This window comes from Barbus barbus (genome assembly GCF_936440315.1).
Source record: "Barbus barbus genome assembly, chromosome: 29".
Taxonomy (NCBI): domain Eukaryota; kingdom Metazoa; phylum Chordata; class Actinopteri; order Cypriniformes; family Cyprinidae; genus Barbus; species Barbus barbus.
In genome coordinates, this window is record NC_136757.1 from 21,777,196 (window position 1) to 21,793,804 (window position 16,609).

A 16,609-nucleotide genomic window follows, 5' to 3' on the forward strand; every position below is an offset into this window, starting at 1 on the left:
TGCCAAATGTGACAGATTAGTGATGCCACAATATATCGATTCATTGAAAATGTTCCAAAAGTTTTTATTTTAATTTGAATAAAAATAAATTAAAAGCAACAACACAGACAACAGTATTAGCATAAAATACACAAATGATATACTGTCAGCAAGGGTCTTTTTTTAAAAAAAAAAAAACACACACATTCAATGTTTAAAGCTCAAAAATAAAGCCTAAACTGTTCGTTGATCATCCCACAGAAGTAAAAACAAATATGTTCAGCATAATCACAAAGCCTTTTTTTTTTTTTTTTACACGAAACCATGGTAGCTTATTTATTGGTTCTAAAGATATGAGAACTTGTAGTTCACATCTATGTGAAATGCAAATCCCACAGAAGTGAAGCTCAAGACAATGTAAAACTTAAAATCCACAGGCAAATCAGTAGATGACAATCAAAGAAAGTACTCAACACCCATGAGTCTTTTTTTATGTACAGTCACTTTATATGCACCCCTTGATGCAGATTGCAACTGAATGCAGTAAAAGCCCTTTAATCTCTGAGGGAATGCATATAGTGGTGATGGGTTCCTTGCTCTGTCAGTCTTCATCGCTGCTCCAGGCATCTTCAAAAGCAGGATTGATAGCAGCTTGTGCTCCACCCTGTAAAAATATGCATCCAGAATATTCAGAAACATTAAATATTTAATCATTATTAAGCCAACATGATTCAGTCAAGTTTAATTGTGGTTTAGATGATACAGGGCACATAGTTGCATATATAAGTTTATGAACTAATAGCTGTCATGATTTATGACTGAATACATTTCTGGTATTATTGCAAATGAAAAAAATTATAATAATACTAAATAAATAAAAACTTCCAAAAAAAACATAATGAAAGCTATAAATATTTTTAAAAAAAATAATAAATAAAAATAAAATGTTGAAAATATTTAGAATTAATATTTTTAAATCTAAAAAGTTTTCAAATATATTTCTCAAACCACAACATTTTACCAAAAAAACGAATAAATAAATCATAGTAATAATAAACAAAAATGTTAAATATGTAAATAAAAATATATATTGTTGTGAAATTACTAAAGTTTTTCCAAATACATTGTTAAAAATACAAATCATATCACTAAGCCATGTAATTGCTAATAGCTACTATGTGTGTATCAGTGATGCAGTAATACATTGCGATTATTTAAATGTGTACCAGAGTTTTTGCCAGAAAAACTGGTAGAGCAGGATGTTCAACGCAAAACATAGAGAGACTGATAAACTACAAGCCATCAAGATGTGACTCCAGGCAACATGCATACCTCACGTATACCATGACTGACAGCAATCGCATCTGAATGCATGCCATAATGGGCATAGTTTTTGTCAAGTCATCTGATCTTATCTATTGGCTGAGGGACATGAGCAAGGTTGGAGAACGTGTTTACATGAGCACAAATTTGGATTTACTTTCTGCTCCACCTAATCCAAACCTGCAGATCTGCAAAGGTATAAACAGCTGATCCACAGTGCATTGCATTTGTCATTAAGGTGCACTGTTAATTCAATCAACCTCAGATTTTTTAAAATCTAAATAAGAGCCAGTGAAATTAAGTAATATGTTTTATATTAAAAATGTCTCAAACTGTTTTACCCTTTTAGAGTTGGTTTCATCATCCTCAATGTCAGGCTGTCTCAGCACTGGGACCCAGGCCAGGACGTTACAGTCTTTACCTCCGCTGTACAGCTCCTAAAAATGCACCCCACAGATTCACAGTCAATAGTCTATGAGCTAATGCTAGACCTCAAAAGCTTTAAATTACAGGCATACTTTAAGTTTTAGTTAATTAGTAAAGACAAAACCACTAAGCAAGTCACTGGGATCAACATTACCTGATAATCAGGATGGAACTCACAGCAGTCTACGTTATTATAATGTCCCCTCAACATAGTGATCAGCTCTCCTGAGTGAAGCCTGTACACCACAACCGAACTGCCACACGGCACAAACACAAACTCCGGACTGCAGCCCCTCGATACGGTAAACTTGAGGCCTTTGCGACTCTCATTCACGACTTTCCCATAGTTCACCTTTTAATGAGAAATAAGGATTTTTTAATAACAAATGAACAACTTAGCAGATAAAAAATGTGCATCAGCCAGCCATTTTTTTAAAGAACATATTTCTTGTCATTAACAAAGAAAGTGTTTAGGAAAACACGTGAATGTCTTCAGATGATTGTATCTTGTTTTCATGTCTGGCAACATTCTGTCTCAGTTGCTTTTGGAATAAACTCTTTTGACACACAGAAGGCCAATAACACTCATGAGAGAAGACATTCCTTTTGCTGCATGAACATAGGCTCAGAATATAATTCTTGATACTTTTTACAAAACATAGATTAGGTATTAAGAAAGTCTTCAAACAAGCCTAACTGCTACTCACTAATGTGTTTTCCCCTGTGGCACTGTTCCACAGGCGTATGCGATCATCTGTCCCAGTAGTGAGGAGATGAAGTCCGTCAGCTGTGAAGCACAATCCATTCACTCGCCCATTGTGTGCCGTGTTCACTGGAAGAAAAGTAACATATTATATTAAATATTTTTAGGGTGGTCAAATCGATTAATCGTGATTAATCACATCCAAAATAAAAGTTTGTGTTTACATAATATATGTGTGTGCACTGTATATTTATATATTAACACACACATACATGTATATATTTAAGAAATATTTACATGTATATATAAATCATATTTAAATATGAATATATAATTTATATATTTCAATAAATATATATTTTTTTCTTAAATATATACACTTGTGTGTGTGTATTTATATAAACATAAATATACTGTACACAGTTCACATACACATTTTATGTAAACACAGACTTATTTTGGATGCGATTAATCGAGCCATATATATATATATATATATATATATATATATATATATAAATTTTTATAAATAAGAAATATAAGAAATACAAAATATATTTGTATTGTACATATACAGTATATACACATTTAAATGAAAGTGTATAATATTAATTCTTTTATATATTTATATTAAATAATATTGATATTTTATATTATATTATTTAGTGTTTATCATTATATCATTAGTGTGTTAAACTGACTAATATATATATATATATATATATATGTGTGTGTGTGTGTGTGTGTGTGTGCATTTGATTTTGCTTTGTTTTCTGTGACAGAAGAAAATTAAAAAAAAATACATACAAGTACAATGTGGGTGATAACAGACAGGTCTATTAAGTATATAAACAGCTCTTTGTCTGATGCAGCACTACGAGTTGTCAGCATCTTTTACACAGAGATTATTGGTAATTTAATTCTGCTTGCTGCACTCTTCGCTGTGGCAACAGTCTTTAAAAAAAATGTATCATCTGAATTTGCTTTAAAATTGCATATTAATTCTGATGCACTATTTTGGAAGCAATTATTTATTCACATGAATGCATTTTATAGAATGCACACAGTAAATTATATTTTACAGCTTCATGAACTACCTCTCAAATGCTTTTCAGTTAAACTGTAACTGATTACAATTCATTCATTATGCAGTTCATTTTCCCAAATATCGTGTAAAGATTAAAACACAAAACACATTTATCCTCATGAGGCTTGATGAAACAAGTGTGATTTCACCTGCTTCAGATGAGGCCTTGGATTTGTCCCCATTGTGCTGGTCCAAAGTAAAAAGACTCCCCGAGGCTCTTCTCACATCCCAGACACGAACCCTGCTGTCAGTGCTAATGGGAAATCCTGCTAGCAATAATGCAAGATAAATAAATCTCCTACAGATGGTGAGGTCAGATTCAGAACTGGCCTTTAAACAAGTTTGATCCCTCTGTTCATGTAATGCTACCATAATCATTCTTATGCCCACCTAAATTAGGCAATCATCATCTCGTTTGAGAATTAGATGCCAAACAAAACGGATGCCAAAATGCCTGAAAGTCTTCCTACAATCAGTTTCTTCCTAGAACTTTATGTGCTTAGTTCAACTTTATGTGCTCAGTTTTTATTTGTAAAATAGATTTAGCAAATAATCTTGCAGAAGGCTGACACACAGGTCTGTTTTCTTAATTTTCTAGGCAGGAAGGACAGTTTCAAAAGTCCCCAGTGGCTAATTATCTCACTCTCATTCACTCACATTACGCAAACAGCAGGTGAGCGCTGAATCTTTTGAAAAGACATTATGCATAAATACTGCATGTGACTTGATTATGTAAAAAACTAATAAATACCATAAATAGTTACCAAATAGTTACAAAAATACCCTCAATAGTTAAAAAAACAGCATCATATAGCACAAGATGTGGCTGTTTATTGTTATGGTAGCAAATGAAAGTTGAGTGCATTGACATTTGTGCAGGTGGGGAAGTGCTTACCTGGCGGTGGCCAGGATGTGCTCGTATCGTGGAGACCATCTCACTGAGAGGATCTCGCCCCTGTGACCTGCCAGGGAAAACTTGTTTTTATGATAACTGACACTTTGGCCAACTCTTAATGTTAGTACACTACCGCTCAAAAGTTTGAGGTGAAATACTTAATACATTTATTCATTGAATTGATCAAATGTGACACTAAAGACATTAATAAGGTTAGCAAAAGATTTCTATCTCAAATAAATGCTGCTTGTATGAACTTTGTATTTATCAATGTATCCTGAATTTTTTTTATAAATTTCCACAAAAATATTAAGCAGCACAATCGTTTTCAACATTTATATACAGAGATAAGAGTGTTTCTTTAGCACCAAATCAGCATATTAGAATGATTTCTGAAGGATCATGTGACACTGAATGACTGCTGAAAATGCAGCTTTGCATCACAATATTAAATAAAAATATTTTAAAATAGAAAACATTTTATTTTAAACTATAACAATATTTCACAATAATATTGTTTTAATGCACAAAACTTACCACACGCAAATATTTGAATGGTATTGTAAATCTTGCATTGCGGTCTCTGAGATGAACAGAAAAATCTGGGAAAATTACTGCTAATATGGCCAGGATTTAATAACCCGTGTCTATTCAAAACATTTGAGCTTTGGCTTTTAAAAGCATACAATATCCCTCCACCAGGGCTGTCTCCATTCAGAAACAACTGGCATTACTCACCCTGAAGGATGTGGATGCGGGACCCAGACTTCAGATCACAAAGCTGCACTTTGGGGTCTTTGGTACCAACTGCCAACACAGAGCACAATAGAGCTGAGTGAGAAGAATAACACAACAGCTCAGACACACTGTTATTGTAGTAGCTCTGAACCCAGTGTTGAGGGCAACACACACTGAACACACCAATATGTGTTTGTGGCAAGTAATTGCACAATATTTTGTAATTTTATAAGATTTATGTACTGGAATACAAATGATAAACTTGTGGGAAAATGCTGAATTTTCCCACAGGGGCAGTCGTGGCCTAATGGCTATTAAAGGTCGTGGGTTCGAGTCTCAGGTCCGGCAGGGATTGTAGGTGGGGGTGTGAATAACCAACACTCTCTCCACCCTCAATACCACGACTGAGGTGAGACCCGAGACCCTTGAGCAAGGCACCGAACCCCCAACTGCTCCCTGGGCGCCGCAGCGTTGGCTGCCCACTGCTCCGGGTGTGTTCACTACTGAGTGTACACTTGGATGGGTTAAATGCACACATTTCACTGCTGGTTATACTCTGTATAATTGTGTATGTGACAAATAAAACAAATTATTTATTAATATAATTTTTAAAATGATTCTGATTATGCAGTTGCAAGAAAAAGTATGTATGCGAGATGTCAGATTTTCTGGAATAAATTGGTTATAAAAAAAATTGACCAGATTTTTAACTACGTCACAATAAACATACAGATACAGTTTACTTAAATAATACTGCTTAATCAAATTTAATTTATGGATTCCAGTAACTGGAAACTTTGGAGGTGTTAGTCAGAGCTGTCAGGCCAAATTTATCAGAAATTTTGATGTAAACCATGCCTCAAACCCAAGAGAACTCAGAACACTCAAAATGAATAATGTTTGACATGCATGAAGTTGGAAACAGGTGTGAAATTTCATAAAGGCCTTGATGTCACACTTGACGTAATACTTCTTGTAGCTTTAAAGATAATTTAGCGAAGACAAAAAGACTGATCATATGTACAAAATATGTATCAGGGCAGATCCTAGCTTCTGATAAATATTACATTATAGAGAAGGTTGCATTTGCTTCTTCAGCATATAATCATGTCACATCTTATTATACTATGGGAGATTAAGAAAAAGTCTTCTTAAACAAGTTAGTTTTTTTCCTGAAAAAAATGGAAGTGGGGGAAAAATTAATTATGAGTTCATTGAAACTCATTGGGAAAAAAAGAAAAAGAAATAGAGAAAAGGAAAGATGGAGACAATGGAGGCGTTCATAACCTGTCCTTCTTGATTAGTAGGTAAGTGCCTGGATTCCTCACTTCTAAAGCAGGAAATGTTTTACCGTCTCCCCATTTAATGGTAATAATGATGATAAAGATCCCATAATTTCTTCCACTTTACCTAAAGAATATTCTAGAGCAGATATGAGCATCTACCTAAAACATACATTTTGGGAATAAACTCTTTTTTGAAGGCCATCTGAAGATGTAGATGCTGTGAATGTGCTACTCTAAAGCTCTAAGGATTCTCAATTTTTAACTGAATCAAATCAAAGAGTAATGAGTGCTCAGAATTGCAAAAGAACACCCACATGCAGAAGGTTTGGTTTGGTCAGAGAACACACCTGCTACAAGACTGTGCTTCCTGGCTATAGGAGACATGTGATGACAGTAGACATTACCATCAAACTGGAACTCCTCAGCTGGCTGAAATAAATAATATTCAGTGAAACTTAATGTGATAAAATAATAATTTATCACTTAATGTGATAAATAAGGGAAATACACATACAGTGGGTACGGAAAGTATTCAGACCCCCTTAAATTTTTCACTCTTTGTTATATTGCAGCCATTTGCTAAAACCATTCAAGTTCATTTTTTTCCTCAATGTACACACAGCACCCAATATTGACAGAAAAACACAGAATTGTTGACATTTTTGCTCATTTATTAAAAAAGAAAAACTGAAATATCACATGGTCCTAAGTATTCAGACCCTTTGCTCAGTATTTAGTAGAAGCACCCTTTTGATCTAATACAGCCATGAGTCTTTTTGGGAAAGATGCAACAAGTTTTTCACACCTGGATTTGGGGATCCTCTGTCATTTCTCCTTGCAGATCCTCTCCAGTTCTGTCAGGTTGGATGGTAAATGTTGGTGGACAGCCATTTTTAGGTCTCTCCAGAGATGCTCAATTGGGTTTAAGTCAGGGCTCTGGCTGGGCCATTCAAGAACAGTCACGGAGTTGTTGTGAAGCCACTCCTTCGTTATTTTAGCTGTGTGCTTAGGGTCATTGTCTTGTTGGAAGGTAAACCGTCGGCCCAGTCTGAGGTCCTGAGCACTCTGGAGAAGGTTTTTGTCCAGGATATCCCTGTACTTGGCCGCATTCATGTCCCTGCAGCTGAAAAACACCCCCACAGCATGATGCTGCCACCACCATGCTTCACTGTTGGGACTGTATTGGACAGGTGATGAGCAGTGCCTGGTTTTCTCCACACATACCGCTTAGAATTAAGGCCAAAAAGTTCTATCTTGGTCTCATCAGACCAGAGAATCTTATGTCTCACCATCTTGTAGTCCTTCAGGTGTTTTTTTGTGTCTTGCACTGAGGAGAGGCTTCCGTCGGGCCACTCTGCCATAAAGCCCCGACTGGTGGAGGGCTGCAGTGATGGTTGACTTTCTACAACTTTTTCCCATCTCCCGACTGCATCTCTGGAGCTCAGCCACAGTGATCTTTGGGTTCTTCTTTACCTCTCTCACCAAGGCTCTTCTCCCCTGATAGCTCAGTTTGGCCGGACGGCCAGCTCTAGGAAGGGTTCTGGTCGTCCCAAACGTCTTCCATTTAAGGATTATGGAGGCCACTGTGCTCTTAGGAACCTTAAGTGCAGCAGAAATGTTTTTGTAACCTTGGCCAGATCTGTGCCTTGCCACAATTCTGTCTCTGAGCTCTTCAGGCAGTTCCTTTGACCTCATGATTCTCATTTGCTCTGACATGCACTGTGAGCTGTAAGGTCTTATATAGACAGGTGTGTGGCTTTCCTAATCAAGTCCAGTCAGTATAATCAAACACAGCTGGACTCAAATGAAGGTGTAGAACCATCTCAAGGATGATCCGAAGAAATGGACAGCACCTGAGTTAAATATATGAGTGTCACAGCAAAGGGTCTGAATACTTAGGACCATGTGATATTTCAGTTTTTCTTTTTTAATAAATCTGCAAAAATGTCAACAATTCTGTGTTTTTTTCTGTCAATATGGGGTGCTGTGTGTACATTAATGAGGAAAAAAATGAACTTGAATGGTTTTAGCAAATGGCTGCAATATAACAAAGAGTGAAAAATTTAAGGGGGTCTGAATACTTTCCATACCCACTGTATATACACCCATGTTAGATGTGCTTAAGGGAGCAGAAGGCATTGAATGTTGCTTGGGGACCATTCCTGTGTGTCAGTTACAATGCAAATACCAGATGAAGGGCCAACAGATAAGGGACATTTGACACCACAGAAGAGCCACTGTTAGAGCAGATTGGTGGTTCCACAATGGCTTACTGCTTTCAGTTGTTGGATAATTTGCTAAATTACATTTGTGAAAAAAAACAAAAACTGTGGGGACTTTGTGGACTGGGTAAAAGCAGGTGGTCATGTATACTTATAGATTCGATTAGATTCAACTTTGCTGTTATTGTGCAAGGACAGAGCAAATTAAATGCAGTTAGGAAGGAACTAAACAGAAGTGAAAATAGCATTATGTGGACATACACACATACAATATATTATTATAATTATAAGGAGAGAAAAAGATAAATAAATGAGTAATCTTCAAGACATAGACTTAGACACACCTTCAGAGTTTCTGTATCCCAGACTTTCATGGTTTTGTCGAATGAACTAGATACATTAGGCCACGACTTCCCCCACGACTGGGGGAAGTCGTGGCCTAATGGTTAGAGAGTCGGACTCGTACTCGAAAGGTTGCGGGTTCGAGTCCCCGGCCGGCAGGAATTGTAGGTGGGGGGAGTGAATGTCCAGCGCTCTCTCCACCCTCAATACCACGACTGAGGTGCCCTTGAGCAAGGCACCGAACCCCCAATTGCTCCCCGGGCGCCGCAGCATGGCTGCCCACTGCTCCGGGTGTGTGTTCACGGTGTGTGTGTGTGTGTGTGTGCGCATTTGTTCACTACTCACTGCTGTGTGTGTGCACTTGGATGGGTTAAACGCAGAGCACCAATTTCGAGTATGGGTCACCATACTTGACAATACGTCACGACTTACTTACTTACTTACAAACATACCAGTGTCATGCGGGTACCACTGCACTGTTTCAACGCTGAATTTATGCACATGCTGACTGGACCTTCACAGAAAAACAGAGATGTGAAAGCAGCACATTACATGCAAACACACATTAAAATCTGAAAATATCATACTGCCATCTGGTGGTCACTGGAACACTGTGAACGAGAATGAAGTCATACTGACCTGCCCACTGTGCAGATTGCTTTGCAAGTGTATCGAGGCTTCTTGCTGTTGTTTTCCAAGTCATAGATCACAATTACGCCATCAGATCCACCTGACAAAATACTGGAAAGCAAACCAGGCCAGAAATTTGTTGTATTTATTGTCTTCTTGTTATATGAATCAGAATCAGAATCAGAATGAGCTTTATTGGCCAAGTATGTTGTTTACACATACGAGGAATTTGTTTTAGTGACAGAAGCTCCACAGTGCAACAGAAAGACAGCAACAGGCCAGGACACAGATAATAAAAGAATAATATACAAATAGGCAATGTACAAAACAGCAAAATGGGTGTCATCACAAGAAAAGAATTGTGTGATGCATGCAAATATACGTAAATGTGAATTCTATGGTTATTGTACACTTACTATCTTCCATCAATAGCCTCAATGTCCAGGGTGTTAATTCCATTGCCATGAATACGATCAACATCTCTGTTGTGGTTCAACTCCAGACTCAGCACCCTAAAAATACAGTATGGGAGAATGGGTTATGCCCAATCATACATACATACATTCATAAATAAAGCAGTTTACTAGTCCAACACTCTCATCTATGCATTAATTATTCCAGCAAACGTAACAAAATAATACTGGAATGTTAACATCATTACACAATACCAACAAAAAAAAAAAACAAATAGAGACGTGTTAATAGTTTTAAAAGCTTTTTCCCCTATCTTTTTTTTTTTTTTTTAGTGCTGTCAAAGGATTAATCGCGATTAAGCACATCCAAAATAAAAGTTTTTGTTTATATATGTACTGTATGTGTGCTGTGTATATTATATACATTTATACTACGGGGCCGTTGAATGCTTGAATCTGATTGGCTGACGAACGTTCTGAGGTGTGCAATTATTTTCAGGGAAACGCACGGCGAACGTAGTTCCAGGCAGCTTTCTTGACCGCATTACAGTTCCATATCACTTCGCATCGTTGTCAGCGCTGCCCTGACGATTTTATCAGTTAGCCTAGTGTAGCAACTTAAAGGCTACACATGACATTTCTCACTAGCGAGGTAATAACAGCGCTGCATCTTAAAGCAGACTTACAGTTTAGAGACGGTGCTTCAGAACACTGTTGAGGGACACACAGAGGTAGCCTAATTCATACAAGCTCTCTCTCTCTCTCTCTCTGTTTCTCTTTCTCTGTCTCTCTCGCTCTCTTTCTAATAACTTCATTATTAACTGCATTAGTCTGCTATCAACGGCTCAAGCCTCCATTGCCAGCTTTAAAATGACTTTTTGGAACTAGCAAAAGAGTCGTTGGATGAGATGCGGAAGAAATAATCCTACTCACAATAGCGATTTAAGTAGAAAAACCGGACGAATCCCTTGAAATATATAATCTGATCGATGTCATATATACTCCGCTTCGCGTCGTGGCCGCATCACCACCTCGGGTGTGCATTATTTTTCTAATAATTCAACGGCCCGTCGTCAATTATTCCTTACATATATATATATATACACATACATGTATATATTTCAGAAAAATAGGTTGTTTATATATTAAATATATTTATTATATAAATTAAATGAACATAAATATAGACATGTAAATGTCAATATTTTCATAATATATACTGTATGTGCATTTATGTATGCATAACAAATATACACAGAACACACACATATATTATGCAAACAAAAACTTTTATTTTGTATGCGATTAATCGTTTGACAGCCCTATTTTTTTATTTACTTGTTTTGTTTGAACATGTATATCTTTTAAACCATTGAAGCTCTTCTAGAAGCACCTCGGGGAAAAAATACAGCATTACCTTCTTGTAGACTCTGCACGTCTCAGACGAACTGGGTCGCCAAGCCCTGATTGCCTGGCATAAAGAAAACTCAGCATCGTTGTAGAGACATTGAAGCTTTTCTGTTTATTTGGGTATTGTACGGTATGACTGTGTTTCAGAGTGAAATAACCATAACAGATGTCTGTTTAGAGTCTTTTACCCAAGCTTTTGAGTGGCGGTTTTTTAGCCTGTAAAACCGCGTTTTTAAACTAAACAAATTCATTCTGCACAACGCACTAAATGTATATGATCTAGTTCAGCTTTTAAATATGATTGTTGCGCACTTTGTTGGATAGGAGGCAGCCATGTTGTGACGTGTCTACAACACGAACTCTGATTGGTCAAACCGGGAGCAAGAACCAATCAGATGACAGTATTAATGCTAGGTCATTGTGTAACCTACGATTCAAAGTAAATGCGTATGTACACTAGGAGAGGATATATAAACAGATACTTAACTTATAGTGATGAGCCGTATTACCTCTCTGTTGCGAAGAACATTTGGAGTGGTGAAAGAGCATGTCGGCACAGATCATATAGGAAATAAATATTACTACATACCCGAGCAGAAGTCATGGACAGGTAGGTCATGCATAGGAGTAATCTTGACCTCTTTTTAAACCACTAATAGCCAATTTGATACAAGTTTATTCATATTAATGCAATACTGATTATAAATTGATATTAAAATTGAGAATTATGCATATGCCGAAAATATATAATCTAAATGCCTAAAATAACTTTAAATAAAAGTAAATATTTTGAATTGTAGCCATTCTGTACTATAAATACTTACCAGTCATCTTCCAATCAAGCTCATTTTTTGGCCAGTGGTTATAGATAACTTATCTTTTTGTTGTTTAATTTGTTAGTTCAAATAAACCTAATGCCTTGTCTTCCTCAGGACGGGTCACCCGGACCAGACGCCTAGTAGAAGCAGCCAATCCAAAAGAGTTTGAGTACATGGAGGGAAACATTCCTTCTGAATGGGATGGTAATAGAGACTACATTAATGAACAAATACTATATATTTTTACGATAATGTGAATGAATCCAACCAAAATTTATGTCCAGATTGTTTCTATAACTGTCTAAACGAAAAGAACTGTTTGCAAAACTGACCTTGTCGTAAGCCTATTATTAGATGTTTTATAATATTGTTCTTTAAAATGTAAATGTTTTCATATATATAGTTATCAAATGATTTATTAACTTAGTCTTGGCTTTTCTTTTCCCGTAGCTTGGATCAGAGGCAGGCGGAAGCAGCCACCTACAATAGAGGTACTTTTGTGTCTGATTATATTGAGAGTGCCTATAAAGGCATTATATAATGTCTTAAAATGAGAATTGTATAGCTAGTAATGTTGTAATGAACACATCATTGGGAGTGTCGCGTTAAAGAGATTCACCCAAAAATGAAAATTCTGTCATCATTTACTCACCCTCAAGTAGTTCCAACCCTGTATGACTGTCTTTGCTCTGCCAAACACAAAGAAGAAAGTTTGTAATCAGGCTGTTTTGGGGCACCATTGACTTCCATAGTAGGAAAAAAAAAATACTATGGAAGTCAATGGTGCCCCAGAACTGCTCTGTTTCCCACATTCTTCAGAATATCTTCCTTTGTGTTGAGCAGAACAAAGATATTCATACAGGTTTGGAACTACTTGAGGGTGAGTAAATGATGACCGAATTTTCATTTTTGGGTGAACTATCCCTTTAACACTTGTCTGTTGCCCTCTATAGGAGTTGCTACAGAATGAACATTACAGGGAACAGATCAAAATCAGAGCTGTAGCGGCAGAGGAGAAGGATAAAGCCCTGCAGGCCAAAGAGCATGAGGAAGGTTTGGTGGCCCAACCTGTTCAGACTCAGGTCAAAGGTCATGCTTCTGCCACACAGTTTGGAAAGCCTGAATTCAGTGAGGACCCTGTAAGCACTGCCAACACATTCCAGCCTGGGTCCTGGACACCTCCAGAAAGCAAAAAATAGCTTTATTTGAAACTTCCTTTGCTGTCTTCAAGTAAATTTGCAATCTAAGTGAAATAGTAGTTCTGCTGATTTTCACTGCATCTCAGCACGTCTTGATATATATTCAATACTGTTTTTTTTTTTGTTTTTTTTGAAGACAATTAAAAACACTATGTAATGACTGGTTAGCTTGCTATTGTTTTTCAAGTTTAAATGAATATTTTGACCAGAAATTAAAAATTTCTGAAAATGTTCAGTCTCTCAGGCCATCCAAGATGTAGGTGAGTTTCATCCAAACCGATTTGGAGAATTTGGAGTCCAAACATCTGATGAAAACATGACAATACAACATCGCAAAGGTCTTGTGAATTGAAAAGCTCAGCATTAAGATGTTTTTAACTTCAAACCGTTGCTTCCAGGTAAATTACGAGTCCTCTATCCATGCTATTGCCTTCTCCTTGTCTAAATCAGGAGCCAAAGCAGTTCTAAACAAATATTATGGTCGATTTTGATGTGAGAGGATGACATGACCTTTTTCACTGGAGGAAGCATTATTATTGATTCTAGACTTTAAAGTGAAAACTTCAAAGTTTAAATGATGGATGTAAACTTGCAAACATGCAGCTTTTCACTTCACAAGACATTAATTGATGGACTGGACTCATGTCAATTATGTGCATTATTATGGAGTTTTTCCTCTCATTCTCATGGAACCTATCACTGTAGACTAGAGGATCAACTGGATAGTAATGTAATGTAATGCTAAATTTCTCCATATCTGTTCCAATGAAAAAACAAACTCGTCTACATCTTAGATGGTCTGAGGGTTAGTAAATTTTAATGTTTGGGTGAACTATCTTTACCATCACTGAAATGGATTGTAAAATGATATAAAGAAACAAAATATATGCTGCTAATTTTCTGAGAGCTCTGCTTCAGGATTGTTTAAAAATCAAACATTTTATGCATTCAGTTTAATCAATTTTATTTCAGATGTGCCGTCTCGCCATATTGAAAATTATTAATATCAGTAGAGACTAATTTAAAATGATTTCTATTTCCTTTTGCATTTTTAGAAAGTGTGTAAATAAACATTGCAGCTGCACTTATCAAAATAATCAATCATAAACACAGGCATTTTACATTTACTGCACTTTATTCTTCTAGTTATTTACCTTTAGTGATTAATGAATCAAAAGTCTCACAAATAGTTAAATGTCTTTGTCATTGAAAAATAATGTGGTTAAGATTCAAGAATACTGTAGTAATCACACACAGACAGTTTTGAGCCAAAATTCATGTAGATTTTTTTTATTAATAATTAAAAAAAAAAGCATAATTTAAGTGTGTTGTGGATTCAGCTTGGAAAAAACAATCAACCCAGTAAAAAATGGAATGCAGAGTACTGCACAATGGTGTATAGCACAAAAATGCAGTGCATTTTCCATTGTATTGATAATATCCTGGAAAAGTACTGCAGTCCTGCCACTGAGATCAATCAACTCTCCATTAAATGTTCCCTCTAAGGGTTTACTAAGGCCTCTTTCAAGCCCAGTCTTGCTCCAAGTCCCATTAGAACTGTCCTGGGTGAAGAGAAGAGCCATATATCGGGGACCAGACTGTTACATTGACCCCTCTCCATGCCAAGCTCAATCCTTCTTGGCCCTCTTGGCTTTGGCAATGTTCTCTTGTCGTTTTTGTTTCTTCTTCTGCTCACGGTCCTTGGCCTCAATCATCTTGGCGAGTTTCCATGACAACAGGGCGCTGGCAATAAACAGAGGGGTCAAAGCCAGGATAACCGTGGTGAGAAATCCATAGGGATCTTTGGCTGCCCACTCCACCACATATTCTGCCCATGCTTTGATATCAATCATCGTCCTTGTTCTCCGTCTTCAGCAGCAGATCCTGAGAAGAGAAACGAGTTATAAATTCACATCACTAGATGCAGGATCTCATGCAATGTGTAAAATGTCATATTCCTAAGTTTACATTGTAGTTTAGAGTCAATATTGCTCGCTGTAATAGCCTTTTATGCCTTTGACTGATCATATTATTAGCTAGGTAGTTTAGCATGCAAATCTATGAGTTTTGTTTTACCGAGTAAAGATTTATTATTTTTCTTTTGTGCAATAAATATATACCTATTCATATTTATATTTAAAAATGATTTGATAAAACTGTTAAACCAGTTACAGTTCTCTAACGAAGTTCGGTAGGTATCAGTGGCAGCTAAAAGCTAGCAACACAGCTTTCTAGCGACTGTTCTACAACACTAATATGAATGAAAATTACACTATAGTAACTTTGTGTAAATACCATTACATAGAGCATGTTGTTCAATGTGATCTGTTTATAAAAAGACGAGCACCTACCAGATAAACCGTTCAATATTTGCCGACCAGTTATGAGTCGGTAACTGTCGCCAGAAACACCTAACGGAAGTGAAACTCTTAACGTGTGTGCATTGCGGCATGGGAATTGTAGTCGTTCCCATTCACGTCCTCTCAGAACGGAAACTACAAATGGCTTAAATGAGCCTTTTTATTTAAAAATTTTTTTTAATCGTTGTTAACCTGTATTCATGTTGTCTTGCAAATATCTTGTAGAGAATGCAATGTGAATTATATATCATTTGAATTATATGTAATTATAAATATGATAATGATAAATAAGTGAAGCAGTACCTTTTTTTGTTTGTTTTTATGTTGTATTGTCATTTTTACATTTTCTTTGTTTGGAGTGTATATATATATATGTATATATATATATATATATATATATATATATATATATATAATTTGAGCAATTCCATATTTAAATTCATTGTATAAATAATAATAATAATAATAAAGCAAGCACAGAAAACAATAATATGGATTTGCACACATTATGGTATTATCCCATAGACTGTAAAAAAGAAAAGAAAAGCAAAAAATAAATAAATAAAATTACAACTTTTAAGAAAAATTGGCAGTCTATTTGTTATTTGTAAATGTAAAATGAAAGAGAGATTAAATGAGTCAAATTCAGCAAGAAAAAGTGGAAAATACAAAGGAGATTTAAGCCATTTTTGCTTATAAATGAAGAATTTTGCATTCAATATAAGGAAATTAACAACATATTATAGCTTTGGATTTTCATAATAAAATAACATCTGAG

The 16,609-nt window shown here is 36.0% G+C and overlaps 3 protein-coding genes across 3 annotated transcripts; 1 reads left to right on the forward strand and 2 right to left on the reverse strand.

Moving 5' to 3' along the window:
- Positions 1–41: 41 nt before the first annotated feature.
- Positions 42–11,591, reverse strand: LOC306849539 (DNA excision repair protein ERCC-8-like). Its single transcript, XM_079384650.1, has 11 exons — positions 11,462–11,591; positions 10,048–10,143; positions 9,641–9,742; positions 9,454–9,515; positions 5,152–5,220; positions 4,414–4,480; positions 3,668–3,771; positions 2,436–2,560; positions 1,883–2,080; positions 1,644–1,739; positions 42–643 (listed from the first exon to the last, which is right to left on the reverse strand). Exons 1-11 carry the CDS (start codon positions 11,536–11,538, stop codon positions 581–583), a joined length of 1,059 nt encoding a protein of 352 aa, XP_079240776.1. The 5' UTR covers positions 11,539–11,591; the 3' UTR covers positions 42–580.
- Positions 11,592–11,766: 175 nt separating this feature from the next.
- On the forward strand, positions 11,767–13,636 carry ndufaf2 (NADH:ubiquinone oxidoreductase complex assembly factor 2). The gene is made up of 4 exons (XM_079384660.1): positions 11,767–12,064; positions 12,387–12,476; positions 12,723–12,763; positions 13,226–13,636. Exons 1-4 carry the CDS (start codon positions 11,950–11,952, stop codon positions 13,469–13,471), a joined length of 492 nt encoding a protein of 163 aa, XP_079240786.1. The 5' UTR covers positions 11,767–11,949; the 3' UTR covers positions 13,472–13,636.
- A 961-nt stretch (positions 13,637–14,597) lies between these two features.
- On the reverse strand, positions 14,598–15,892 carry smim15 (small integral membrane protein 15). The gene is made up of 2 exons (XM_079384661.1): positions 15,823–15,892; positions 14,598–15,355 (listed from the first exon to the last, which is right to left on the reverse strand). The coding sequence occupies exon 2, from the start codon at positions 15,322–15,324 to the stop codon at positions 15,100–15,102; it is 225 nt and encodes a 74-aa protein (XP_079240787.1). The 5' UTR covers positions 15,325–15,355; positions 15,823–15,892; the 3' UTR covers positions 14,598–15,099.
- Between the last annotated feature and the right edge of the window lie 717 nt (positions 15,893–16,609).

Excerpts from the sequence above, each read along its gene's own strand:
- LOC306849539 (XM_079384650.1), bottom strand. The coding sequence starts at position 11,538 with ATGCTGAGTTTTCTTTATGCCAGGCAATCAGGGCTTGGCGACCCAGTT. Across the intron at positions 10,144-11,461 it reads CGTGCAGAGTCTACAAGAAG|GGTGCTGAGTCTGGAGTTGA; the intron begins GTAATGCTGTAT and ends CTGTATTTTTAG. Across the intron at positions 5,221-9,453 it reads GTGGTACCCGCATGACACTG|TTGGTACCAAAGACCCCAAA; the intron begins GTATGTTTGTAA and ends CTGTGTTGGCAG.
- ndufaf2 (XM_079384660.1), top strand. The coding sequence starts at position 11,950 with ATGAGCCGTATTACCTCTCTGTTGCGAAGAACATTTGGAGTGGTGAAA. Across the intron at positions 12,065-12,386 it reads CGAGCAGAAGTCATGGACAG|GACGGGTCACCCGGACCAGA; the intron begins GTAGGTCATGCA and ends TGTCTTCCTCAG. Across the intron at positions 12,477-12,722 it reads CATTCCTTCTGAATGGGATG|CTTGGATCAGAGGCAGGCGG; the intron begins GTAATAGAGACT and ends CTTTTCCCGTAG.
- smim15 (XM_079384661.1), bottom strand. The coding sequence starts at position 15,324 with ATGATTGATATCAAAGCATGGGCAGAATATGTGGTGGAGTGGGCAGCC.